Source organism: Phyllostomus hastatus, unplaced genomic scaffold (genome assembly GCF_019186645.2).
Source record: "Phyllostomus hastatus isolate PE091 unplaced genomic scaffold, TTU_PhHast_1.1 phas_contig_57, whole genome shotgun sequence".
In the NCBI taxonomy this organism is placed as follows: Eukaryota; Metazoa; Chordata; class Mammalia; order Chiroptera; family Phyllostomidae; genus Phyllostomus; species Phyllostomus hastatus.
In genome coordinates this window covers 4571267-4598825 of record NW_025333912.1, presented here as the reverse complement: position 1 = coordinate 4598825, position 27559 = coordinate 4571267, and the positions used below count along the sequence as shown (strand labels likewise).

General features: G+C 38.4%; 2 protein-coding genes across 4 annotated transcripts in view; one reads left to right on the top strand and one right to left on the bottom strand.

Annotated features, from left to right (window-relative positions):
* The window catches only part of FAM117B (family with sequence similarity 117 member B), a 113145-nt gene that overhangs the window by 48298 nt on the left and 37288 nt on the right, over positions 1-27559 (bottom strand). The window lies entirely within an intron of this gene.
* Positions 185-5189, top strand: LOC123824471 (T-cell surface glycoprotein CD1a-like). Of its 2 annotated transcripts, XM_045847627.1 has the most exons (6): positions 196-256; positions 2685-2948; positions 3401-3679; positions 3895-4173; positions 4503-4596; positions 4770-5189. In XM_045847627.1, exons 1-6 carry the CDS (start codon positions 196-198, stop codon positions 4843-4845), a joined length of 1053 nt encoding a protein of 350 aa, XP_045703583.1. In that variant the 3' UTR covers positions 4846-5189. The 2 variants fall into 2 exon arrangements, with proteins under 2 accessions (XP_045703584.1, XP_045703583.1); XM_045847628.1 differs by lacking the exon at positions 2685-2948 and having other exon boundaries at positions 185-256.

Sequence of the window (27559 nt, the reverse complement as noted above, 5' to 3'; positions counted from 1 at the left end):
AATTGGTGACTAGGGTTTAGGGAAGGAGAATGTTGGGTTTTTTTTTTTTTTTTTTTAACTGGGGCAGGGGTGCTGGCACTGGTTTGCCTGTTGGTAGAAGAAGGAAGTCAGACGGAAGTATTGTAGGGTAGGTTTCTTTAAAACAGAAATCAAAGACAAACTTTTCTGAGAGAAAGAGGAAACATCTGTGCAGTAATGATGTTTTGGCAAATTTCATGGCTAGCAGTTCTTCTCCGAGGTGGTGACAATGAAGATGGTAAGAACTCTGGCAACTCTGTAGCTGGGTGCAAAAGGGTGTGTGTGTGTGTGTTCCTCTGTGTGGTGTCCTCAGAACACACCTGGAGAGTGAGCATGTCAGCATAGGTCCATTCTGAGTCCCTTCAGTATCCCTTTAGGACCCTGGGCTTTCTGAAGGTTGTACAAGTTGGGGGAAAAGTAGGTTTACAGTTGTGAGCATATGAAACAAAGTTTATTCTTATGTTATTATTTATTAATTATTGTATTGTTTTCCTATAAACTGTAAGTCTACTTTCTTATTGTATTTAAAAAAATATTTTATTGATTATGCTATTACAGCTGTCCCATTACCCTCATCCCCTTCCACCCTGTACACCCTTGCCAACCCACTTTTCTCCCATCTAGTTCATGTCCACGTGTCATAAGTTCTTTAGCTTCTTCTACATTTCCCATACTATTCTTGCCCTCCCCCTGTCTATTTTCTACCAACCACCTACAGTACTTATTCTCTGTACCTTTTCCCCCTCTCTCCTCCTCCCACTCCTCTGTTGCTAACCCTCTATGTGTTCTCCATTTCTGCGGTTCTGTTCCTGTTCTAGTTGTTTGCTTAGTTTGTTTTTGCTTTAGGTGTGGTTGTTAATAATTGTGAGTTTGCTGTCTTTTTACTATACATATATTTTATCTTCTTTTTCTTAGATAAGTCCCTTTAACATTTCATATAATAAGGACTGGTGATGATGAACACCTTCAACTTGACCTTATCTGAGAAGCACTTTCTCTGCCCTTCCATTCTAAATGAAAGCTTTGCTGGATAGAGTAATCTGGGATGTAGGTCCTTGCCTTTCATGACTTAGAATACTTCTTTCCAGCCCCTTCTTGCCTGCAAAGTCACTTTTGAGAAATCAGCTGACAGTCTGATGGGAACTCCTTTGTAGGTGACTGTCCCCTTATCTGTTCCTGCTTCTAGGATTCTCTCATTTTTACCTTGGCTAATGTAATTATGATGTGCCTTGGTGTGTTCCTCGTTCGGTCCAACTTCTTTGGGACTCTCTTTGAGCTTCTTGGACTTCCTAGAAATCTATTTCCTTGGCCAGATTGGGGAAGTTCTCCTTTATTATTTGTTCAAATAAGTTTTCCACTTGTTGTTCTTCCTCTTCTCCTTCTGGTACCCCTATAATTCGGATGTTGGAACATTTCAAGATGCCCAGGAGGTTCCTAATCCTCTCCTAATTTTTTTGAATTCTTATTTCTTCATTCTTTTCAGTGTGTTTGTTTCTTTCTTCCTTCTGGTCCACTCCATTGATGTGAGACTCAGTTTTCTTTCCATCACTATTGGTTCCCTGTGCATTTTTCTTTATTTCACTTAGTGTAGCCTTCATTTTTTCATCTAATTTTCGACCAACATCAACCAATTCTGTGAGCATCCTGATCACCAGTGCTTTGAACTGTGTATCTGATAGAGGCTAGCTATCTCTTGGTCGCTTAAAAGTATTGATTGGGTCTGGGGCTTTGATTTGTTCTTCCATTTGAACCTTTTCCTTTTCTTTTTTTGGGGGGTTGGTCTCGCCTGTTCTGTTGAGGGGCAGAGCCTCAGGTGTCCACCAGGGCAAGGCAACCCAGTAGCTGGGTTGTGGCACTGTATGTAGGGATGGGGTCCGAGAGGGAACAATGGTACCACTGGAACAATGGAACAATGGTGCCTCTCTGCCAATTTCATTCCCTTCCGCCACTTCCCCCAAGCAAACGTGACATTTCTGGTGCTGATTCCCATGTGGGTGGGCTTGTGCATGCCATGGGTCATTCCAACGACCTCTTCCGTAAGGCTAGGAGACTCTCCCTGTGCCTCAACCCCTACAGGTGTTTTCAATCAGTACCCCAAGGCTCTATTTCCAGGCGCTGGGATTGTGGATTGTGCGCAGTGCCTTGCTTCACAATTGCTAGCTCGCTTGGTCTGCCAGTTGCCACCCCTCAGCCGGGCTTTGCCAGCCGAGGCTTGCGCGCCCAGGGCCTGCTCGCTGGGGTCTTATGTCCCCAGTCCCAGTGCTCTTTGTGCTGCTCGACCCGTCTCTGCGCGGCTTCCCGATTCCGCCCCTCGACCAATCCGGATAAATGTGTCTATTTTAACTCCTTGGTTGTCCAACTTCCTTACAGTTCAATATTCTGTCAGTCCTGGTTGTTATTCTGTTTCTAAATTGTTGTTATCCCTATCTTGGCTGTGCGAGGAGGCACAGTGTATCTACCTATGCCTCCATCTTGGCCAGATGTCCTGTAAGTCAACTTTTGCCCCAGCCCTTATATAAAGCATGGGGCTCTGGGCAGATGAATGGTGAAGTAACTATGGCTTCCCTTATCTCCAGATTCTGAGATTTCCCTTTCTGGCATCTCTTTCTTCATTCTCTTTCCTTCCCAATGCATTTTTTCCCTCCTTCTGTTCCCCCCCCCCATAGCCTTCCATAACCAAATCTTCAGAGCCACCGGTACTTTATCCGTATACAACCGCTCCTGGAGCCAAAGTTGGGGCTCTGGTTGGTTCGGTGAGTTGCAGACTCATAGCTGGAAGAGCAACTTTGGTGGTATTATTTCCCTGCGGCCTTGGTCTAACGGCAACTTCAGCAACAAGGAGATGACAAACATGGAAGAGTTATTACAAAGGGGCCACAATGACTTGCTGCATTTACTTCATAATCATGCTGGTAAATGGATGCTTGAATGTAAGTTCAATTCCCAAAATGAGCTGGTGAAATGTTCGGTGGGGTATGTGTGTCTCAGTAAGTTTTTTATTCCAATTATTTTCCTGCATTCAATCTCCTTAGCAATCTCTATTTGCACATTCATTGTAACCTAATTCATTTCATTCAGCCTAGTCATTATAAACACAACTCTCTCACACTAAGTTCTTCCTTGTTCTCTTCCTCTCACCATTTATGCCATTCTCTTTTAACAATTTACTCCCTTCCATTTCCAAAGGAAAAAAAAGTCACTGATTTTTTTTTTACCTTCAAGTACTACCAATTATGTTTTTTCTGAACATCTGAAGAAATGAAACTGTTCCATTACCTCAAATCCCCCCAACTTCTCTTTCCTACTTCCTTTTTTTTTGCTTCCACTTATTTCATCTTTTTAAACTCCTTCTTTCCTCTAATTTATAATCCCTCTTCTCTAGATCCCTTTGTGGTACAATGTATGGTAGGCTGTGAGCTGCACTCTGGGGAAGTCAAGCTAGACTTCTGGCAATTTGCTTATCAAGGATCAGAGCTCCTGAGCTTCCAGAACAGTTCATGGGTGCCATCTCCAGAGGGTGGAACTAGAGCTCAGCAGATGTGCAGACTATTCAATCAATACACTTTCACCAACCAAGTAATACTCAGGAACCTCCGTGACACCTGCCCACGCTATCTCTTAAGTGCCCTTGATGCAGGGAAGGCAGATCTCCAGAGACAAGGTCAGTCCCATATCCTTCCTCCAAAAATTTTCTGTTCTAGTATTATACCTTCCTACCTTCCCTTCAGATTTAAAATAAGGAGTCAAGAGGGAGAGGGATAATGCGTGATGAATTCCCAGGGTGGGACACATGTGTCTGTCTAAACTGATGTGAAGACATGAACCTCCAAATCTGTGTTAGAGTGCTTATCTGAGCATCTTTCCTGTCTTCTGCAGTAAAACCAGAGGCCTGGCTATCAACTCGCCCCAATCCTGATCCTGACCATCTGTTGCTGGTTTGTCATGTCTCTGGCTTCTACCCAAAGCCAATTTCGGTTAAGTGGATGCGAGGTGAACAGGCACAACAGGGCTCTCAACTAAGTGATATCCTGCCCAATGCTGATGGGACATGGTATCTTCAGATCTTCTTGGATGTGGAAGCCACTGAGACATCTGGCCTGTCTTGCCGGGTGACACACAGCAGTCTAGAAGGCCAGGACATCATCCTCTACTTGGGTGAGAGAACACTGGGGTCCACACTGGGGAGAGGAGTAGATGGTCCACAAGCAGAGCAAAAGAGATAAAAAATTTGGAATTTATGGACTCCAAACCCAAAAGAATGAAAAGAATTCAATAAATGAAAGAGTTGAAAATAAGAGAGCTGCAGATGTAGGAAGATGTTGAGGGTTAGATGAAAGATTCATCTCTGAAGAGGGATGAGAGAAGAAACAGGAAGGAAGGAGATTAGTGAGGTGAACATTCAGGTTTAAACAAGCAGATGAGGGAAATGTAGTAAACAAGGGGTGGACTTGAAATGACACCCTTGTGTGCACCCAAACCCACAGACCGTCCTAACTCCAAGGACTTGATCATCTTGGCAGTGATGCTACCCCTGCTGCTGCTTCTGACAGGTCTTGCATTTTGGCTTAAAAAGTGCTGGTGAGTTTTCTGTATCCATCTTTCCTTTTCTTTTATCCCCTCCTTACTTGTTGTCCTGTATTTGTTTTCCTCTCTCACCCCTTAATTCTTCTTTCCCCAGTCCCTTTGCTTTTACTCTTCAATTCTCATCTCCACCTCATGCACAGTAACGTTCATCTCTGTTCTTTTTATAGGACACACTGTGAATCTCCTCCCACTCTTCTTCCTTTGGAGAGATTCCAGCAGCCCAGGGACTCAAAACACACTTAAAATTCAGCATGGTGATAATGTCCTTTCAACTCTCTTTTATAAAATTTTTGTTGTTGTTTACCTATGTTTATTTAATGCTCTGTTATTAATGTATACTAGTTGTCATTTTGCAGGATTTGCTTTCTGACCTGGTTCTGAGATTTTAAACCTCATATTTTACCTCCGGATAAAATCAGATCCTAGTAACCTCTCTATATTGGAAAATTAATGAAATTCAGGCTCATTCAAGATGTCACTACTTTTGGGGGACGTTCCTGAGAGCAAAGTATATCTCCTTAAAGTTTGTATTATTTATGAAGTGTATTAACTGTATGTAGTGTGCTTTCAATAAAAGCCTGTGTTAAGTTTACAGCAAATACAGTCTTTTCTTATTCTTTATCTTCCTGATATGTGTTGTAGTTGAGACATTTTATGCTTTAGTTAACAGTCTTCACACTTTACTAGTTCCTCAGTGACTTCTCTGAATCCCTGAGGAGAAACACAATTTGGCCTCTAACCATTCCTACAACTGTGGAAACCTATTTGTGTGCAGTTGTTGTTCCAAGTATTTTAAACAAAAAGAAAAAGGCAGGATACAGTCCTCGCTATTTAGTGTGGTTCGGGGACAAACAGCAGAGTTACCATCTTGTAGCTTGTTAGAAATCTAGATTCTTGGACCTCACCTCAGACTTACTGAATCATATTGCACTTTAGCAAAATCAGCAAGGGACTCATTAGGTACATTAACATTTGAGAAGCATTGACAAAGGTGCAGTCTGAGAGGCAGCAGTGCAAGCATGTCACAGAAGCAAAAAGCAGATGGTCAAGAAAACAGAAAAGTGTTGACAGTCAGGACTGAAGTGAGACCAAAGCAAGGAGTGTGCACACAGTACGTTCTTACTAGTTATGGCCGTTGTGTGGAAGACACAGTGAACACTAAGTTACTACATGCTGATCCATTGCTCCTCAGGAAAATACACAGTTCCTGTGAATCTCTGGTCAGGTCAGTTTTGTCAACTAATAGAAACAGCTCTGTTTTATTTGTGTTCCTGTTTAAAGACACCTTCTTTAATATATATATATATATATATATATATATATATATATATATATATATATATATATATAAATTCAAATGATTTATTTATTATATATAGTATTTTAAAAGCCATTTTATTTACCTAATTTGGGGTGGGGGAAGAGAGGGAAAGAAACATTGATGTGAGAGAAACACCAATCAGTTGTCTCTTGTATGAGTTCCAACCAGAACCGAACCTGCAACCCAGGTATATGCCCTGACAGGGAGTTAAATTGGCAAATTTTAGCTGTATAGGATGACGCGCAACCAACTGAACCGCACTGGCCAGAGCTATATGTAGTATTTTTTAAATAATATAACACCAGCCAAGAGTGTTTAACATTTTCCTGGCCATGGGTAATGCAATTACAAGTACTTTTGACTTTTAGCCACTCAGCTGTGCTGTCTATTATGCTTAAATAAACAAAAATGGTCATTATATAGTGAATTCACAAATCTAGCTCCTTTCTCCATCTATTCCTAGCTTCATTAGAGCATTATAAATGTGATTTTAGCACGTTATGAGCAGCTCCACATATAGATCAGCACATCCCTCTTCTTTTTTTTTTTTCTGGATTTAATGCATTACTTATTTATTAACACTGAATTCATCGCCATCAACACTATAACTCATGCCTGAACAAAACTTATCTATACATGCGTTTTTTTGTAAGGCAAACTACAGTGTATTTGTGCTTAGGAACACTAGAGAGGTCCTATATGTTATAGGCCTATATGGTATAGCCTGACAACATGATAGGCTAAAGGGTAGACTGATAACCTATAATTTAAGCCAAATCATCACATAGATTCCACTTATCCTAACTCAGAGTGATGGTTCATGGCTAGGCATCTGCTCTAAGGTGGTACAATTTATATGAAGCCCAATTCTTGTGATGGATTATAGGAAAAATAGATGCTCCTTCTTGTCCTGGATGTTATGGTGTGAGGTATAAAGCTTGAAACAATTAAAGCTACTTTTTCAACACCAGAGAAGCAAGCTGAGGATAAATTTATACATGCAATGCAGAGAAATTATATACTTGAAATCTGTTAAGAGGGTAGAACTTAAGTGTTCTCAACATAGAAAAAGAATAAAACAAGTAACTATGTGAAGTAATGTACATGCTAATTAACTTAATCATCATGATCATTTTCACAGCACACACAAAAATCAAAACATTGAATTGTAGACTTTAAACATATAAAATTTTCATTTGTCAATTATACCTCAATAAAGCTGAAAACAACAATAAATAAAACAGTTTTTTTTAAAGGCAGAGACAACAGACCCACAGAAGAGTCCAAGTTAAATTCTAGTTAAAGTCTGAGTGGCCAAACTTCTTGGTCAGCCCAAAATTCCCTTTATCGTTTTAGCCCAACAAGTGGGATTTTTTTTTTCTTTGTGACAGAAACATCCTCTCTGATGTACATGAACCTCAGGGGACTCAGCTAATTGTTACTCTTATAACATTTCTCTTTACTTCTCCCTTCCCTTTCCTTTATTTTTTAAAATTGATTTCTTACCCTTTTGTTTTTTCTATCATGTCTTCATTCTCTTAAACTCTTGCACTGTCTTGCTTTTTATCTATGACATCTGGAACAATCCCTTTCCTAAATGCTTTCTCACTTTCTCGTATTTCTAACAAACCACTGATAAGGAATCAAAGTGCTGGTTCTGCTGCTGGGTAAATGAGTAACTCTGGAAATAGTCTGATTTTCCTTGTTTTCTTTAGTTAAATGGAGACAAAAATACATACTTTCAGTGTTCTCAGAGAGATGAAAAAGCAATCCAGCACCAGCATATAATAAGTCATAAAATGCTGCCACAATGACAGTTAAAAATAATAAAAATGCAAGGCATTTACCAGTTTCTCATAAAATAGCAAGTTTGTTTCTTTTGTTTATTCATTCATTCATTCATCCATCCATTCATCCACTCCTTACATACTCAGCTTTCACTATTTGTATCATTAATATATTCACTGAAAGTTGTTCTAAATATATGAGAAGTAGCTGTGTCTCCAGGTATTTAAAATACAACAAATAATGTCTTCTTCTAAGCTTGTTCCTTTTTTGATATTTAATCACAGTCAAACGTCAGAAATCTTTCAGGCCTTTCTTGCCCAGCTTTTCTGGTTACCAAGTTATTCCCTATAAAATTTACTTTTGCTCCCATTGATGGGCTTTATCGACCTCCACATAGGACAAATATAGAGCTTTCCTATCTCCTAATGCACATTCTTGGTTTCCTAAACAAACACTGTTTCAGCCACAGGCTCGAATTTAGGGGATAGTAATTTCCATTACTGAGATTCTCTTCAAGAAAGGATAATGTAAACCTCCTGGGATTTCTCAATTGAAAGGCACTGGCTGTGTTGTCAGAATTAATAGGCAGACCAGGGTGGTAGGTAAATGAATTATTACAAAGCCGCTCCATTTGTGAAAATTTGTAAGGTACTGGGCATCATGCCCCACCCCATCTGTGTCCCATCTCCTGATTATTTGATAGAAAAATAATTTGATGGATTGAGCATGGAGCTGCGAACCAAAGCATCGCAGGTTCCATTCCCAGTCAGGGCACATGCCTGAGTTGCAGGCCACGGCCCCCAGCAACCGCACATTGATGTTTCTCTCTCTCTCTTTCTCCCTCCCTTCCCCCTCTAAAAATAAATAAATAAATAATCTTTAAAAAAATTAGCTCACAAAAAAAAAGAAAAAGAATTTGAACAAGTGTAAAGATGAAATATTTTAAAAAGTAAAACCGTGTTAAATAGTAAAAGTGTGTAAGTTAATATATGATGATTTTCTAATGTATTAATTATATTTTAATTTTGTTCTTAACCTTTAAATGGCATGTTAAAAGATTTTTTTTGAAGGAAATTCAGACAATATGACCAGATGGCTATGTCAGCTTTGTAAATAAGAGGTTTAACAGGTCATTGCATCATCACATTTATAAATATTTATATTAATGCCTTATAATCATTTAATTGAATTATTTAATTATTTTCATTGTTTCTGATGATCTTTTAAAAAAATCCTTTTCTTATTCACACATAAGAGGAAGTTTAACTCATCAAATCCATAGTCAGTAAGCTGCAAGTTTATAAAAAAATTTCTCATTTCTAGAAATAAAGATTTTTTAAAAGAGACCTTGTGACTTTTGTTAGTATGCACAATTTCAGTAAAAAACAATGGGAAGGAGATTTCTTCTTACAATAGCCCTGGCCACATCCACGCACAAACTATGGTTCATCAGAGACAAGAGCAAAAGATATGAAGAAATTTTAGCAGAATTAAAGGAAAAATTAATTCATATCATAGGTCATAAAAATTAGTATTGACCACTCTCACTTTGAAATTCATTTTCTGTGTGACTTTAATTTGGGGTTAGGAACACGTATTGGTGAATGTGAAAATTGGTGTGGCCTATAAACTTCAGAAATGGTTTACTTATGCTTTGTTCAATTTTCTGTGGTGATCTGTACATGCATCCTCAGTATCTGAAGGGGGTGCTGCAGACATAGACTATGAAAAAAATGCATATCTACACTCACACATTTCTGCTTTCTGCTATTGTTTAATTTTAAATAATCTCAGATTTTAAAACAATGGTCACTAAAGATTAGTTTTTGCAATCTTACTACCATGCATTGTTTTTACATAGGTGAGTGCAAATTAGGGGGTCATAAATAATTCTAAAGTGATACATATGGGGATTTTACAGCTTTAAAAGCATTTATTTGTAAGTAAGAGATTAAAAACATATGAGCTAAGATTTTAATCAAGGAAGCTAGAAAAAAGAACAAAATTAATTTAAAAAATCAGATGGTAGAATATTAATTTCAAAACACTAAAAGTTAAAATAAAAAGCAAAGCAAAAATTGATAAATGTGGGTCAAGGTGGTGGGGTAGCTATATTCACTTCCTCCCATGACCACATCAAAGTTAAAACTAAATTACAGACCAACCGTCACTGAGTACTGCCTCAATTCTATTTGAACAGAAGTCCTATAACTAAAAATACATAGAAGAAACCACATCAAGACTGGTTAAGAGAGGCAAAGATGCAAAATGGGCTGGTCCCCCACCCACATGTGGCAGTTAAAAATCAGAAGGGATAGCCTGGTTGCAGAAGTCCCTCCTGAGGAGCAAGGGGGCCCAGCCCCACATCAGATCCTCCAGCCCAGGGTTTCAGTGCCAGGAAGAGAAGTTCCCATAACTTCTGGCTGTGAAAACCAGCAGAGGTTGTGGCTGAGTGAGATGGAGGGTTTCTGGAGTCCTAAGCACCTCTCTTAAAGGGTCTGCACAAACTTACCTGCTGACAGACTCACTCACTTTGTGCTCCTGAGCTAGGGTGGCAGCTAGAAAGACACCAGGGTTGTATGAGAATGTACTAAAATTGTGTCTTTACATCAAGTGCTAAAGGTGCAGCTTTCTCCTAGAAATGCTGGCAGAGGCCACTGTTCCTTTGCTGAGCACTCCCCCTGCAGATGCAGGTAGGCACCGTATCTGAGTTTCCTGGCTAACACCCTTCACTCTACCCTGGTGATTCCCTAAGACCCCACCCCACTTAACATGTGGGCAGAACCAAGATCCTAATAGTGACTTTACCATACAAATGGCCTGTCTTGCCTCATGCAACACACTTTCCCAAAATCTCTCAAATGTTCACAAACCCCAAACATGCAGAATTTGGCCTCAATGTGCCCTATACCCCTTGTGAAGTGGGCCCGGACTTGGCACTAGTGGCAGCCAGCGTGCACAGCTTGGCCTCTCTCAGGCACCACCATGCCCAGCACAAGGGACAACCACCTACAAATCACTTTATAGGTCATACCAGCGGCCCCAAGCAAGGCACAGGTGGGGGCTATCCCTGGCCTGCACCTCCCAAGAGGCCCAAGAATCAACACATCCAGTGCCCAACTTCACGCCACACCAGAGCACCACTTCCACAAACAACACACTCAAAAAGCAGACAGGGCAGGCACTGGAGCCCCATTAAAGTGAATCCTGCTCCACAGGGTAATAGGCCTTTGCACAATACCTCCTCCACAATAGTCATGGCATCCTCAAAACCAATCAGCCTGAAGGTCAATTCCCTTCCACTGATATGCCAACAGCAAACAAGGCTCAACTATAATAGGAGGGTAAATATAATCCACACAGGGACACATCTTCAGTACCTGGCTCAGGTGAACAGAAAGAATGTGCCACTTAGCCCCCACAGGACACCTGCTACATAAGGCCACCCTACCAAAACTGTGAGATATACAAGCCCTACCTAATATATAGAAACAAACAGAGAAGCAGCCAAAATGAGGAAACAAACAAAAAAATCTGTCCCAAATGAAAGATGAGACTGCCAAAAAAGGAACTAAACAAAATGGAGACAAGCAATCTACCAGATGCAGAGTTCAAAACACCAGTAATAAGGATGCTCAATGATCTCAGTGATTAATTTAATAAAGAAGTAACTAAAAACTTCATCCCCCAGGACCATGGGGTCTCAACCCCATTCAGGGATCCCCAACCCAGAGTAACAGAGACAAGAACAGTAGCCCCCAATAGCATCTGGTGGTGAAAATCCATGGGGATTCAGTCTGCCTGGGATTCGAATGAGTCTGCTATGGAGCCAGACTCCACCTTCCCAGGAAAGAACAATGTACTGTTACAGCCTGGGGAGTGCTGCCTGGTCCCTGACTGCTGGCAAGGCCTCTCTGCTGTGGTGGGGTTCCTAGGAGGGGTCTGTTGGCTGTACCCATCAGTGACATTTTGGGCCTTCTCTATCTGGAGAGGCTCTTGGCAGAGTCTCAGTGACTAAGCTCTGTGGCTTTGGAAAAAAGGATCAATCTCTCCCACCTCAAGTGCACACCTATCACCCCCTGACCCCACCTGTTGGATCACTTGGATAGCCTTGTCCTGCTGAGTTCAGCTGCACAGAGGAATCAGGGTGATGTCCAGAGCTGGGAATTTTGGAACATATCTCCTGAGGAAGCTTTTGTCCAGGAATCAAACAAGTTAATGCTGAGTTGTGTGGCTACATCACAAGGGAGGCACTCCTATCTTCCCTGAGAGCACAGCCCAAGCTACCCTGGGAAGACGACATGCTCGCCCCTCAATGTACAGGCTTGTGGGCAACACCCTTAAGGGGAGTCTGTTTGGATCTGCCCTTCCAAGTCCCAGATACCCCACCCTACTGAGCTCATTTCCACCAAGGGAAGGGACTGTTCCTCACAGCTGAGATATTCAAAGTGTGAGTCCCTTGGAGGCTTTTTTCTGGGACCAGGACAAAGTGCTCAGCCCATTAATACAGGCTGGGTCAGCATTTTCCCCAGCGGGAGACTATTTTGACCTGTCCTCCAGAGCTCAGTGGTTTTGTCCAGCTAAGCTGGTTCTGCAGAGTGGGAAGCTACCTACACCCAACGTAAACCCGCAGCACACCCCTTCTGGACGAACTAGAGTTGGAAACTCTGGCAGGGACTGAGTGGTGGCTATGGAGTAGAAGCTACTTTCCTCTCATGAGTGCCTGAGTGCATTACCCCCAAGTATGGGACCCATTATGTCCACCTTTTCGACCCCAAATACCCAGCCCTACTATGGAAGGGTCTCTGAGTTGCAAGCAACCTGGAAAAACAATTAGCATAAAAACAACCACATCACAGGGGTACCAGAAGAAGAGAGTGAGCAAGGGATAAAGAAGCTGTCTGAAAAAATAAGGGCTGAAAATTTCCGTAACAGGATGAAGAAAAATGTCACACAAGTTCAGGAAGCACAGAGTCACAACCAAGATGAATCCAAAGAGGTCCACACCAAGACACATCATAATTAAAATGTCAAAGATTAAAGACAAAGAGAGAGCTTTAAAACAGCAGGAGAAAAGCAATTAATTACCTACAAAGGAGCTTCCCATAAGGCTGTCAGCTGATTTCTCGACAGAAACACTTCAGGCCAGAAAGGACTGGCATGAAATATTCAAAGTAATGAAAAGAAAGAACCTGCAACTGAGACCTATCCAACAAGGCTATCATTCAAAATTTAAGGCAAAATAAAGAGATTCTCTGACAAAAAAGCTGAAGGAGCCCATTACCACCAAACCAGCATTGTAAGAAATGTTTAAAGGGCCTGCTTTAAGAAGAAGAAAGAAAAAAATAAATCAAGAGAGAGCAACAGAAGTATAAAGAATAAAATGGCAATAAATAAGTATCTACCAATAAAACCTTACTGTAATGGATTAAATGCTCTAATCAAAAGAAATTAGGTAGCTGAATGGATAATAAAACATGACCCATACATATATATGCTGTTTGCAAGAGACCCACCACAGAACAAAAGATACACACAGACTGAGAGTGAAGGGATGGAAAGAAGTATTCCATGCAAATAGAAACAAAAAACAAAACAAAAAAGAAACTACATTACCAATAATTATATTACACAAAATAGACTTCAAAACAAAGGCCATAACAAGAGTCAAAAAGGGTCACTACATAATACTAAAGGGACCAATCTAACAAGACGATATAAATCTTAAAAACATACATACACTCAACATCAGAGCACCTAAATACATAAAGAAAATCTTGGTGGACATTAAGAGGAAGAACAACAGCAATACGGTTGCACTAGGGGATTTTACACTCCACTGTCATCAATGGAGATATCTTCCAGACAAAAAAATCAACAAGGGAACAGAGACCTTAAACAACACAGTGGATGGAATGTAGTTAACTGATATGTACAGAACATTTCACCCCAAAGCAGCAGAATATATATTCTTCTCAAAGACAGACTACATTATTAGGATACAAAAGAAGTTTTAACAATTTCGAAAAAATTCAAATTGTATCAAGCATTTCTCTCACCACATGGCATGAAACTAGAAATCAACTACAATTAAAAAACTCAAAATCATTCAAACACATGTAAGTTAAATAGCATGTTACTAAATAATGAATGGGTTAACAATGTGATCAAAGAACAAATCAAAAATCCTGAAAAAAATAAGAATGAACAAATAACAACCCCAAATCTGTGGAACACAGAGACAGCAGCACTGAGAGGTAAGTTCACAGCTTTACAACCCTATCTCAAGAAGCAAAGAAAATCTCAAATACATAACCTAACCCTACTTCCAAAAGAACTAGAAAAAGAAAAACAAAGCCCAGAGTAAGTTAGTAGAAGGAAGGAAATAATAAAGATCAGAGCAAAATTGACACAGACAAAAAAAAACACAAAAGATCAATGAAAACAAGAACTGCTTCTTTAAAAACACAAAACAAGATGGAGAAATCTTTAACCACACTCATCAAGAAAAAAAAAGAGGACCCAAATACATAAAATCAGAAATGGAAGTAACAACTGATATCACAGAAATACAAAGGACTGTAAGAAAATACTCTATACAAACTATATGCCAACAAATTGGACAACATGGACAAATGGATAAAATCCTGGAAACATACAATTTTCCAAAACTAAATCAGGAAAACAGAAAATCTGAATAGACGAATTACAACTAAAAAAATTGTAAAAGTAACCAAAAAAACTCCCAGCAAACAAAAGTCCTGGACTGTATGACTACACAGGTGGATTTTACCAAATATTCAAAGAATTAACACCTATCCTTCTCAAACTATTACAAAAAATTTAAGAGGAGGGAAGACCTACAAGCTCTTTTTGCAAGACCAACATTATCCTGATTGCAAAACCAGATAAAGACACTACAAAAAAAGAAAACTATAAGCCAGTATCCTTGATAAACATAGATACTAACATCCTCAACAAAATATGACCAACTGGACCCAGCAATACATTAAAAGATCACACACCATGATCGAGTGGGATTTATTCTGGGGATGCAAGTTTGGAACAATAATAACAGTTCAATAAATGTGATATATCACATAAACAAACTGAAGGATAAAAATTAAATGACCATATCAATATTGGCAGAAAAAGCAGTTGATAACATGCAGCACCCATTTATGGTAAAAAAAACTCTCAGCAAAGTAAAAACAGAGAAATCATATGCCAACATAAAAAAGTCATGTATGACAAACCCACCAGCAACATCATGCTCAATGAATGGATAAGAACTAAAAGTGTTTCCCTTAAGATGAGGAACAAGACAGAAATGTTCACCTTTACCACTCTGATTCAATATAGTACTGCAAGTTTTAATACCAGCCACAGCAATCAGACAAAAAGAAGAAATAAAAGGCACTCAAATTGAAAATGAGAAAGTAAAACTGTCATTATTTGCAGATGACATATTGTATAAAGAAAATCTTAAAGACTCCACTATAACACTACCAGATCTAATAAATGAATTTGGCAAAGTTTAGGATGCAAAATGAATATTAAGAAATCAGTGGCATTTTTATACACCAAGAATGAACTATTAGAAAGAGAAATTAAGAAAACAATCCTGCCCTGGTTAGTTGGTTGGAGCACCATCAAATAGGCAAAAGGTCACAGGTTTGATTTCCTTTCAGGGAATATACACAGACTGGGGATTGGGTTCAATCCCCAATTGGGGAGTGTACAAGAAGGCAGCCAATCAATGTTTCTCTCTCCCATTGATGTTACTCTCTTGCTCTTTCTCTGTCTCTCTCCCTCCCTATCTAAAAACAATGGGAAAAAAAGATCCTAGGATGAAGATAAAAGAAAGAAAACAATTCCATTTATTATTGCAATGAAAAAACATGGTACCTAGGAATGATTTTTTTTAAACTTTTTTATTTGTTGATGAGAAAGAGAGAAACATCGATTTGTTGTTCCACTTATTTGTACATTCATTGGTAGATTCTTGTCTGTGCCCTGACTGGAGATAGACTTGGTGTTATCAGGACAGTGCTCTTACCAACTGAGCTAGAGCCAGGCCTGCTAGAAATAAATTTAACCAAGGAGGTAGAAGACCTGTACTTCAAAAATTATAGGATACTGAAGAAAGAAATAGAGGAAGATATAAACAAGTGGAAGCATATATCGTGTTCATGGGTTGGAAGACTTAACATCATTAAAATGTCCATACTACACAAAGCAATCTATAGATTCAACACAACCCCTATTAAAATAACAATGGCATATTTCATAGTTCTAAAACAAATATTCCAAAAATTTATATGGAACCAAAAAAGACCCCAAAGAGCCTCAGCAATTTTGAGAAAGAACAAAGTTGGAAGTATCACACTACCTGATACCAAATTATACTACAGGACCACTGTAATCAAAACAACCTGGTAATGGTGTAAGAACAAGTGTATATAACAATGAGAAAACAGAAATAAACCCACACCTTTATGGTCAATTAATATCTGGTTAAAGTTGCAATAACACGCAATGAAGTAAAGACTGTCCCGTCAATAAATGGTGTTGAGAAAATGGGACAGGTACATGCTACAAATGAAACTAGACCACCAACTCACAACATACACAAGAATAAATTCAAAATGGATAAAAGACTTACAAATATAAGTCATGAAACCATGAAAATCCTAGAAGAAAACACAGGGAGTAAAGTTTCATGCATCTTCCCATAGCAGTATTTTACTGACATACTGCCTAGGGCAAGGAAAAGAAAGGAAAAAGATAAACAAATGGAACTACATCAAACTAAAAAGCTTCTGTACAGAAAATGAAACCAACTAGATGAAAAGAAAACCCACTATATGGGAGAGCATATTTGCCAATGATACATCTAATAAGGGGTGAATGTCCAAAACAGAAAAAGAACTTAATACAGCTCAACACCAGAAAGACAAACAATCCAATGAAAAAATGAGCAAAGGCCCTAAGTAGACATCTCTCCAAAGAGGACATACAGAAAGCCAACACACATATGAAAAATGCTCAAAATCACTAATCACCAGAGAGAAGCAAATTAAAACTACAGTGAAGTATCACTTCACACCTGCTGAAATGGCTACTAGCAATAGATCAACAAAAAATGGCCTTGGCTAGTGTGACTCAGTGGAATGAGTGCAGGTCTGCAAACCAAAGAGTCGCTGGTTCGACTGTTGGTCAGGACACATGCCTGAGTTGCAAGCCACGTTCCTGGTGGGGGGGAATGCCAGAGGCAATTCACACACTGATGTTTTTCTCCCTCCTTCCCTTCCTCTCTCTCTCTCTCTCTAAAAATAAATGGAAAAATAAATAAATAAATCAACAAAGTACAAGTGCTGGTGAGGGGGTAGAGAAAGGGAATCCTTGTGTACAGACTGGTGGGAATGCAGACTGGTGCAGCCACTGCAGAAAACAGTATGGAGTTTCCTCAAAAATTCAAACAAGGAACTGTCATTTGATCCAATGATCCCACTTCTAGGAATATTTCCTAAGAATCCCAAAACACCCACCTGAAAGAATATATGTAACCCTATGTTCATAGCAGCATCATTTACAATAGCCAAGATGTGGAAAGAGCCCAAGTGCCCATCAGTAGATGAATGAGTAAGAAAGCTGTGGTTCATTTACATAATGGAATACTATGCTGCAGTAAACGCTTACCCTTTGTGACAGCATGGATGGGCCTGGAGAACATTATGCAAAGTGAAATAAGTCAGAGAAAGACAAATACCATATGACCTCACTTATATGTAGAATCTCATGAACAAAATAGAAACAGAGGCATGAATACATGGAAAAGACTGACAGATGTGAGAGGGGAAGGTCATGAGGGGAACTGAAAGATTACCAGAAGAACATATTATGTACATATACATTGCCCAAGGTCACAGACAACAAAGTGGTGAAGGCTGGGGAGTTAGGGGAGGCAGGGGCAGGGTGAAGAGGGTAAAAGGTGAGGAATTAGGGACATCTGTAACAGTGTCAACAATAAAAAAGGAACTGGCTAGTGTGGCTCAATGGATTGAGCGCCAGACTATGAAGCAAAGGGTCACAAGTTTGATTCCCAGTCAGGGCACATGCCTGGGTTGTGGGCCAGGTCCCCAGTAGGGCACATGTAAGGGGCAACTACACACTGATGTTTCTCTCTCTGTCTTTCTCTCTCCCTTCTCCTCTGTCTAAAAATAAATAAATAAAATATTTTTTTTAAAAGCAAACAAAGCACACATTCCAATTCACAAATATACAGTGGTAGACTTTTACAAAAAGGTGTTCCACAGAACTTTTATGGCCCTGATAGGTTCCAGACAGCCTGTTTAATTTAGAGACATAGTAGTCTCTGCAACAACTCCTTTTCAAATTCTTGGCATGCAGCCAGAAGACTAAGTAAGTATCTTTTCCCAGGTCATGATCTCTCTTAATCCAAGGCCCTTTGACCAAATCGCACCTGACTCTTTAAAAATAACTTTCCGGTGGCACTTTCCCATATTTACTTTTTATAAATTAAATGTATTGGGGTGAGACTGATTAAGTATATTGGTTTCAAATGTACAGTTCTATTATACATCATCTGTATGTTGTATTGTGTCCATAATCCAAAGTCAAATTCTTCTATGACACTATATATTTGACCCAATTTACCTTTTTCTACTTCCAACCCCCTTCCCTCTAATAATCAACATACACTTTTCTGTGTCTATGAGTTTTTGTTTGTTTTGTCTTTTTAGGTTTTACCAATACATTCTCATATTACAAAGGAAATTTGATACAAAATCTTTCTTTTGATATTTGAATCATCTGAAATAACAGTACATCAAAAACAAAAAAAAGAAAAGAAGGAAAGAAAACAATCCTTGCCCTGATCAATGTTGTTCAGTTGGTTTGATGTCATCCCACAAAGCAAAAGCTAACTGGGTTCATTCCCAGTCAGGGCACATACCCAGGGTATGGGTTCCGTCCCTGGTCAGGACACGTAGGAGAGGAAAGTGATCAATGTTTCTCTCTGATATCGATGTGTCTCTCCCTTTATATCCCCCTTCATTCCCCTCTCTTAAAAAATTAATAAATAAAATATATTTTAAAATCCTCATTTGAATAAGAAAAAAAGACAAGTTAAATAACAAACAAAATTTCCTTTCTTACATGTGACACTGAAGTGGAACTAATTTGGCTTGCTTTTTCCTTCTTAAAAAATTGTTTTTAAATATGTTTATTGATTTGGAAGACAGAAGAAGGTGTGGAGAGAGAAACATCAATGTGAAAGATTAACATCGATTGGCTGCCTCCCATACATGCCCTGACTGGGGATCAAACCCACAACCTAGCTATGTGCCCTAACTAGGAATCGAACTCCCAGCTTTTTTTGGTATACAGGATGCTTTTTAAAAGCCTCCAAGGACAAAAGCGGCTGAAAACCTAATTTAAATGAATAAAAATTATATTTACTTACTATATGTCAATAATTTTATTAACCAATGCCAGGCCAATAAATTCAATAATATTTTTAAAGGAAACAAACAACCTGTCCAATCCTCCCATACCCCTTTTTTTTGGAGTGTCCATACTTTATTTCAGTGTAAAGACAGAAGCTGGAAAATACGCTGTATTTAAAATCTTCTTGGTTACCCATCATGTTGTGTAGTTTTTACTAGTAGCACAGGTCCTGGTCCAGGCTACAGGTAGCAGAATATAATCATGCTTCATGTATACCCTTCCAGACACAGAAAAAAAAGCGAAACAATTTTAACTAATTTTAGAGGACAAAATTTTTATGACACCAAAGCTGGCAAAAAAGGAAACCTGGCCAAAAAAAAAGCAAACATTAAAATAACTACCAGCTAAAGTCTTTTATGTATATTTGCTCAGAGAATATGTAAATGTGTAGACTCAAGTATTTTTGCAAACAAAAACTAGCACCAACTAGAATGGAATTTATCCTTAGAATGCAAACATTACCATTAAAACTGTCTTAACAGAATCACAGGGAAAGAGTAAGAAAATAAAACCATATAGCCTTCTGGTCAAGACGGAGGCCTATGTAGGTAAATGCAGCTCACCTCACACAGCAAAATTACAGCTAAACTACAAAACAAGTATCACTCAGATCCGTCAGAAAATTGAGCTTTATGGAAATCTGACAACTAAGTAATTAAAGAAACCATACTCATCCAGACAGGTAGGAGGAACAGAGGGCAAAGATATGGAACAAGCTGGTCCCAAACTCACATGTGTTGGATATAAAATGAAGGGTTATCTAGGGAGTGAGGGATCACAGCCCCACACCAGACCACCAAGTCCAAGGTTCCAGTGTCAGGAGGATAAGTCCCCATAACTTCTGCCTATAAAAAACAGTAGAGGCCGTATTGGGATTAAAACTGCAGGATTCTCAGGCGTCTCCTCTTGGAAGGCCCTGCACAAGGACTTCCTCAGACTCACTTCCTCTAGATTCCAGCACTGGGAAGCACCATGAAGAGCACCAGTGGCATACAGGGAGGAACTAAAGTGTCTGACCTCAGGGCAAGAGCTGGGGGGCAGCTTCCTCCCACAGAGAACTGCAGAGTGGCCACTGTACCTTTTCTTTCCTATCCCACACAGAGCCACAGTGCAGGGACACCATATCTGAGTCTCCATCAACCTGGTTCACACAGTAAGTCCCCCTCTGATGATTACCTAAGGGTCTGCCCCATCCAACTTATAGGCCCACCCTACCTTGTAACAGTGGCTTTTCTATATGAAGAACTGGGCTATAACAGGCTTCAGACCTTTCTAAATCCTCTCAAACATGCAACAGCTGAGCCCAGACCCCATAACTCTCACTGAGTGGCCCCAGGCTGGCATGAGGAGAAGCCATCTGCAGATTGCTCTACAGCTTACACCAAGGGGCCCCAGACTCAGACTGAACACAAGTGGAAACTGACCTTTGCTGCACCACCCAAGAAAACCCAGAGCCCACATACCCAGCAGACAGTTACAGACCCCCTCGGAGCACCACCATCCAACTGCCTCCACCAGTTACACAGGGAGGGAGTTTCTGGACAAGGATCACAGCCAGTCCTACCAGCTGTCTGGACTGGATAAATCCCTCCCCTTGACCTGATGACAGCAATCAAGACTCAACTACAAGAGGAGGGAGTAGTCAGCCCACACAAAGGGTGCACCTTGAGTACCCAGCTTGGGAGACAGGGAAGGCTGTACCACTGAACCCTACATTAGGACACCTACTACATTAGGCACACTACTAAGACACGGAGTCAAAGCAACTCTGCCTAATACATAGAAACAAACACAGGGAGGCTGCCAAATTGAGGAGATGAAGAAATATGGCCTAAATGAAAGAACAAAACAAAAATCTAGAAAAAGAACTAAACAAAATGGAGATAAGCAATCTATCAGATGCAGAGTTCAAAACACTGGTTATCAGGATGCTCAAGAAACTCAGTGGTAGGTACTTCAACAGATACAAATGATCAAGTCGGAAACAAATGATATGCTAATTGAAAAAAGAACAATTTACAGGGAATAAATAGAAAAATGGATGAAGCCAAAAATCAAATCAATATTGGAACATAAGAAAGAAACAGATATCCATCCAATCAGTACAGCAAAAAGAAAAAAGAATCCAAAAAAAATGAGGACAGTGTATGGAACCTTTGAGACAACTTCAAGACTCCAACATTTGCATCACAGGGGTGCCAGAAGAACAGAAAGAGCAAGAAACTGGAAATCTATTTGAAAAAATAATGAAAGAAAATTCCCAAATTTGGTAAAGGAAATAGACATGCACGTCCAGGAAGCACCAAAGTACCAAAAAAGATGGATGCAAAAAAGATCACACCAAGACACACCATAATTTAAATGCCAAAGATTAAAAATAAAGAGAGACTCTTAAATGCAGCAAGAGAAAAGCAGATAATTACCTACAAAGGAGTTCCCATGAGACTGTCAGTTGATTTCTCAAAATAAACTTTGCAGGCAAGAAGTATCCAAAGTGATGAAAAAGGTTGAGTTGTTTTTTTGGTGTTGAGTTTTGTAAATACTTTATAAATTTTGGATATTAACCCCTTAGCAAATGCACCAGTGACTATGTTTTCCCATTCTGTGGGATTTCTTTTATTTACTTTATGAGTTCCTTTGCTGTACAAAACCATTTTAATTTGATGTAGTCCCATTTTTTATTTTTTTTTCTTGTTTCCCTTGCCTGGGAAGATATAGTTAATTAAAAAAAAATGCTACAACCAATGTCTAAAATTTTGCTGTTTATGTTTTTCTCTAGGATTTTTATGGGTTTGGGTCTCACATTTAAGTCTTTGATCCATTTTGAATTTATTCTTGTGTGTGGTGTAAGAAGGCAATCTAGTTTTATTTTTCTGCATGTATCTATCCAATCTTCCCAACACTATTAACTGAATAAACTAGCCCATTGTATATCCATTGTATGTGCTTGCTTTCTCTGTTGAATATTGACTATAAAGATGTTGGTTTAATTCTGGGTTCTCTAGTCTGTTCCTTTGACCTATGTGTGTTTCTATGCCAGTAATTGCTGCTTAAAAATTGGACAAAGGACCTGAATAAACACTTCTCCAAACAGAATATATAGATGGCCAACAGACATATGAAAAGATGCTCAACGTCACTAATCATCAGAGAAATGCAAATTCAAACTACAATGAGATACCATCTCACACTCGTCAGAGTGGCTATCATCAATAAATCAACAAACAACAATAACTGGCCAGAATGTGGGGAAAGGGAACCCTTTCATACTGTTGGTGGGAATGTAGATTTGTGCAGCCACTGTGAAAATCAGTATGGAGATACCTCAAAAAATTAAAAATGGATCTGACTTTTGACCCAGCAATCCCACTTCTGGGAATGTATCAGAAGGAACCCAAAGCACTAATTTGAAAGAACATAAGCACCCCAAGTTATCAGTCAATAGATGAGTAAATAAAACAACTCTGGGACATTTACACAATGGAATTCTACTCAGCTGTAAAAAAAAAAAAATTTTTTACCCTTTACAACAGTATGGATAGACCTGGAGAACATTATGCTAAGTGAAATAAGCCAGTAAGAGACAGACAAATACCATATAGTAGAGGGATTGAGCAAAAAAAGAATGGACTTATATGGACATGGATGACAGTGTGGTGATTGCTTCCCAGAGAGGAGATGAGGGGACTAAATGGCAATGCAGAAAAAACCAGAATAATGATTAAATCTACAACAAAACCAAAGTGATGAAAAGGAAGGACCTACAACCTAGATTATTCTACCCAGCAAAGCTATCATTAGAATCAAAGGGCTGATAAAATGCTCCCCAGATAAGGTAAAGCTAAAAGTTCATCATCACCAACCATTATGTGAAATGTTAGAGAGACTTAGAAAAAGATCAAAACTATGAAAGTTAAAATGTCAAGAAATACATAACTATCAACAATTGAATCAAAAAAAACTAAGTAAACAAGCAGAAAAGAAAACAGAATCATAGATATGGAGAACATTGGGATGGTGGCCATTGGGGAAGGGAATCTGCAGGAATGAGGGAAAAGATGAAGGGATTAAGAAGTACAAATTGGCAGTTAGAGAATAGGCAGGGGGATGTTATGAGCAAATATAGGAAATGGAGTTACCAAAGAATTTATACGCATTTCCCATGCACATGAACTAAGGATGGGGCATTGTCAGAGAGAATAGGGGATGCTGGGAGGAGGGGGGCAAAGGGAGAAAATTGGGGCACAAGCAATTTAAAAAATTTAAAGTAAAACTATATAATCACCTCCAGAGGTACAGAAAAAAGCATTCAATATATTTGAACATACATTCTGATAAAAACATTATCAACTCAGAAAGAAGGAAACTTCCAATAAATGGTCATATGGCCTACGTATAATATATTTAATTTTGGAAGTACTAAAAGCATTCCAGTGATAATAAAAAACATGTCTACTATATTCTTCACTGTTTAATAAAATAATCCAAGTCTTAGCTAATCCAGTAAAGCAAAAATAAAAGAGGAAAATAAAAATTAAAGAAAAATTGTAATTATTTGTAGATTATATGATTGTATACAAAAATAAAAATAAAGAAAATATTGAGAATGAGAGTTCATAAACTTTTCTAAATATCAATTTATACATAAATAAAAACTATAAGGATTTAAAGGAAACAAGTAAATTTCTTTCCAGATAATATGATCTCTATTTTAAAAACTGACAGAATAAAAAGCAAACCATTAGAGCAAACACAAAAATTTACTGAGGTACAATATCTAGGCTGAAAATAAATATTACAAACATCAAAAGCACCCCCTTTTTTCAAAGCTATTTTATATACTTTTAGAGAGAGGGGAAGGTAAGGAGAAAGAGGGAGAGAAACATCAATGTGTGGTTGCCCTCCCATGTCCCCAACTAAGGACCTGGCCTGCAACCCAGGCATGTGCCCTGACTGGGAATCGAACCAGCAATCCTTTGGTTCGCAGGCCCGTGCTCAACACTCTGAGCTACACCAGGCAGGGCAACAGCCCATTTTTATACAAGCAACAAACAAAATGACACCATTTATAATAGCAACACAATCTATATAATAGCTAAATATTAGCTAAAGAAAGAATATACAGGAATTCTACAGAGAAATTCTAAAAATTACAAAAGTATCTCTGATTAATTGAAGTGGCACAGGATCAGTTGCTATTATAAAAACATGTCTCTGTAAATTACTCTATAACCTATAAATTTCTAATGAAATTTTAGCTGGGTTTTTTTTTTTTAGAAAATTAGTGGACTTATTTTTTGTATTACATGGTATAATAAATGATTACAAAGATCTATACCCTTTTTGAAATAGAAGAGCAAAGGTTTATTTACAAGTCCTGAATGCAAAAAATAATACTCCAAAGTTAGCAGAATATAATATAGCCAGATATTTTTATGACCTATTAGTGAAGAACTAGTTCTCAAACTAAATTCCAAAATTATTATAAAATTCTAGAGTCTTATTTAGAAATGGCCTATGGTGTATTCTTCCCCCATTCTCCACACACACATACCCATTCCAGTTAACCAGTAGGCCCTAAATGTATTTATGCCCCTTGTTCCTGTTCTTGACTTCTAAGGGTTGGCTCCTCCCTGGGACCTGTCACTAAGTCAAATCCTACCAGACAGGGTTCTGGTTTTTCTACCTCTTTGAGGATAGGAATGGGCATGTCCAGGTTGGAGGCGGGCAGCACAAACTACTGTTCTACTCTTTTGTATATTGTTGCTTCTGTACCACAAACTGTATAAAATCAATGGATTAAAAATATAATTAAAATTAAAAGTGAAAATTGTTGAATTTTACTTTATAAAATTAAGGCTTTCTCTTCTATAAAAAAAATTAATGTGTGGGAAATTGAGGGAAGTACTTGGAATGCTAAAAATAAAATGTATTTTTATATTTCATACATTTATACAAAGAGTAATATGTGATGGTCTTTAAAGAGTGCTGAGTTAAACAGATTAATAAATAAAGCATACATATAATTATTGTTTCAACTAAAGTTGTGCTTAAACTCACTAGTAATCAGAGCAATGCAAATTAATATAAGATCTCCTTTTACACCATCAGATTAGCAAAATCAGAAAGCTACAGAAACTGAGTATTTGCAGGGATGTGGAAGAGATGGAAATCCCCATGCATTAACAGTGGTGAAGTAACTTTGGAGAGTTTGTGGCAATACTCTGTCTAATGATGTACATGTTGACCCTATGATCCCACTTCTGAATATGCATAATAGAAAATATGTACCCAGATCCACGAGGAACATATATAAAGGTGTTTTCCACAGCATTTGAATGGTAGTGAGGTGTTGGAAGCATGCTGGATGTTCACCCCTCTGGGAACACCTGAGTAATATGAGGTAGATGCAAACTATGGGGTTCTATGCAGCAGGCAGAATAACAGAATAGACACAGAGTAATTTAGAAGGTCTTTAAAAGAATGCTGAATAAATTGTTAATAAATGAATTGTACAGTGTAATACCTTCTGTTGAAATTAAAGTTGTACACATCAAACAATACCACATTTTTAAAGAATACATGGAAACAGAAGAATAACACTTTAGCACATATTCCAATGTGGGGAAAATTGCAATAACTAAATCAAATATTCATATTTTAGAGAGGAAGTCTGTTCAGACTTCCATGACCCATAAATGGAGATTAAACCAACAATGTGTACTTTAGATTCCAAGGGCAAAACACAACAAAAAAAAATTGGAGAATGTTTAATAATGCTTTATAGAGTAGAGACAGAATTGGGATAATGGGTTGCCCCATAGATAATATCTTCTCAGTAACATGGTGCAGCTGCTATGTAAAATAATTTGGCAGTTTCTCTAAAAGCTAAATATATGATCCAGCAATTTCATGCCTAGGTACTTACCAAAATAAACTGAAAGCAGAGATTCAAACAGATACCTGTACACCAGTGTTCATTTCAACATGGTTCACAATAGCCAGAATTTGTAAACAACCCAAATGTGCATTAACAGATAGATGAGTAAAGAATATGTGGTATTTCCATGCAATGGAATACTACTTAGCTATAAAAAAGATGAAGTTCTGATATACGCTACAACATGGATCAACCTTGAAACATTATGTTAAGCAAAATGACCTAGATACAGAAGGGCAATATATTGTATAAATATCTAGAATGGGCAGATTCATAGAAACAGAAAGTTGAACAGTGGTTACCAGAAGCTGGAGAAATGGCAGAGAGTTAGAGGGTTTCTGTTTGAGGCAATAAAGAAGTTCTGGAAGTAGACAGTGGTGATGGTTGCACAACATTATGACTGTAATTAATGCCACTAAATTGTATACTTCAAAATGACAAATTCTGTTACATATATTTTCCCAAATTTTATAAACCTGACTGACTAGCATAAATACATGAGGGAATTAACTAGCATAAATACATGAGGGAATCCAACAGAAACAGTCTCCATTAAAGTTCTGGGATCAAGCAACAATCAGTGTATAAATTTTAAGTCTAAAAGGAGATGTAACTTAGTTGATTTTTAACAATCAGTATAAAGAATCTTGTAATTCTTTTTTTTTTTAACTTTTCACAGGTAACACCAGTTTTTTTTTAGATTTTATTTATTTATTTTTTTTAGGGAGGGAAGGGAGGGGAGAGAGAGAGAGAGAGAGGGAGAGGGAGAGGGAGAGGGAGAGGGAGAGGGAGAGGGAGAGGGAGAAACATCAATGTGCAGTTGCTGGGGGTTATGGACTGCAACCCAGGAATGTACCCTGGCTGGGAATCAAACCTGGGACACTTTGGTTCCCAGCCCGCGCTCAATCCACTGAGCTTCGCCAGCCAGGGCTAGAATCTTTTAATTCTTTAAGTGATTTTCATTCTTCACTAGCAATAAAGTTTTAATTGTTCTTCTGCTCATCCATTCCTTTGCAAATACTGCTTCAGTACTTATTATGTCAAGTACAGTACTAAGTCCCAGGGATGAAAATATAGAAATGAACAAGACAGTTCCTGCCTGCCTATTCACCATCTAATGAGTTTAAAATACATTAAATAATTACACAAATATGTAATTAATTGTAATAATAGATGCTATGAAAGAAACTATACGAAAGTAAGATGTAGTCATGAACTGGCTTCATGCTCTTGGACCTAAACTTCCTCAAAACAAAACTCAGGTCTAAATAATTTAGGAACCTTTAGTAAAAAAAAATTATAAATCTAAAAGTCTAAAACTTTGCTTCCAGAGTCCCTTTTTAGGATATTCACATTTATAGTCTTAGCAAAGTAAT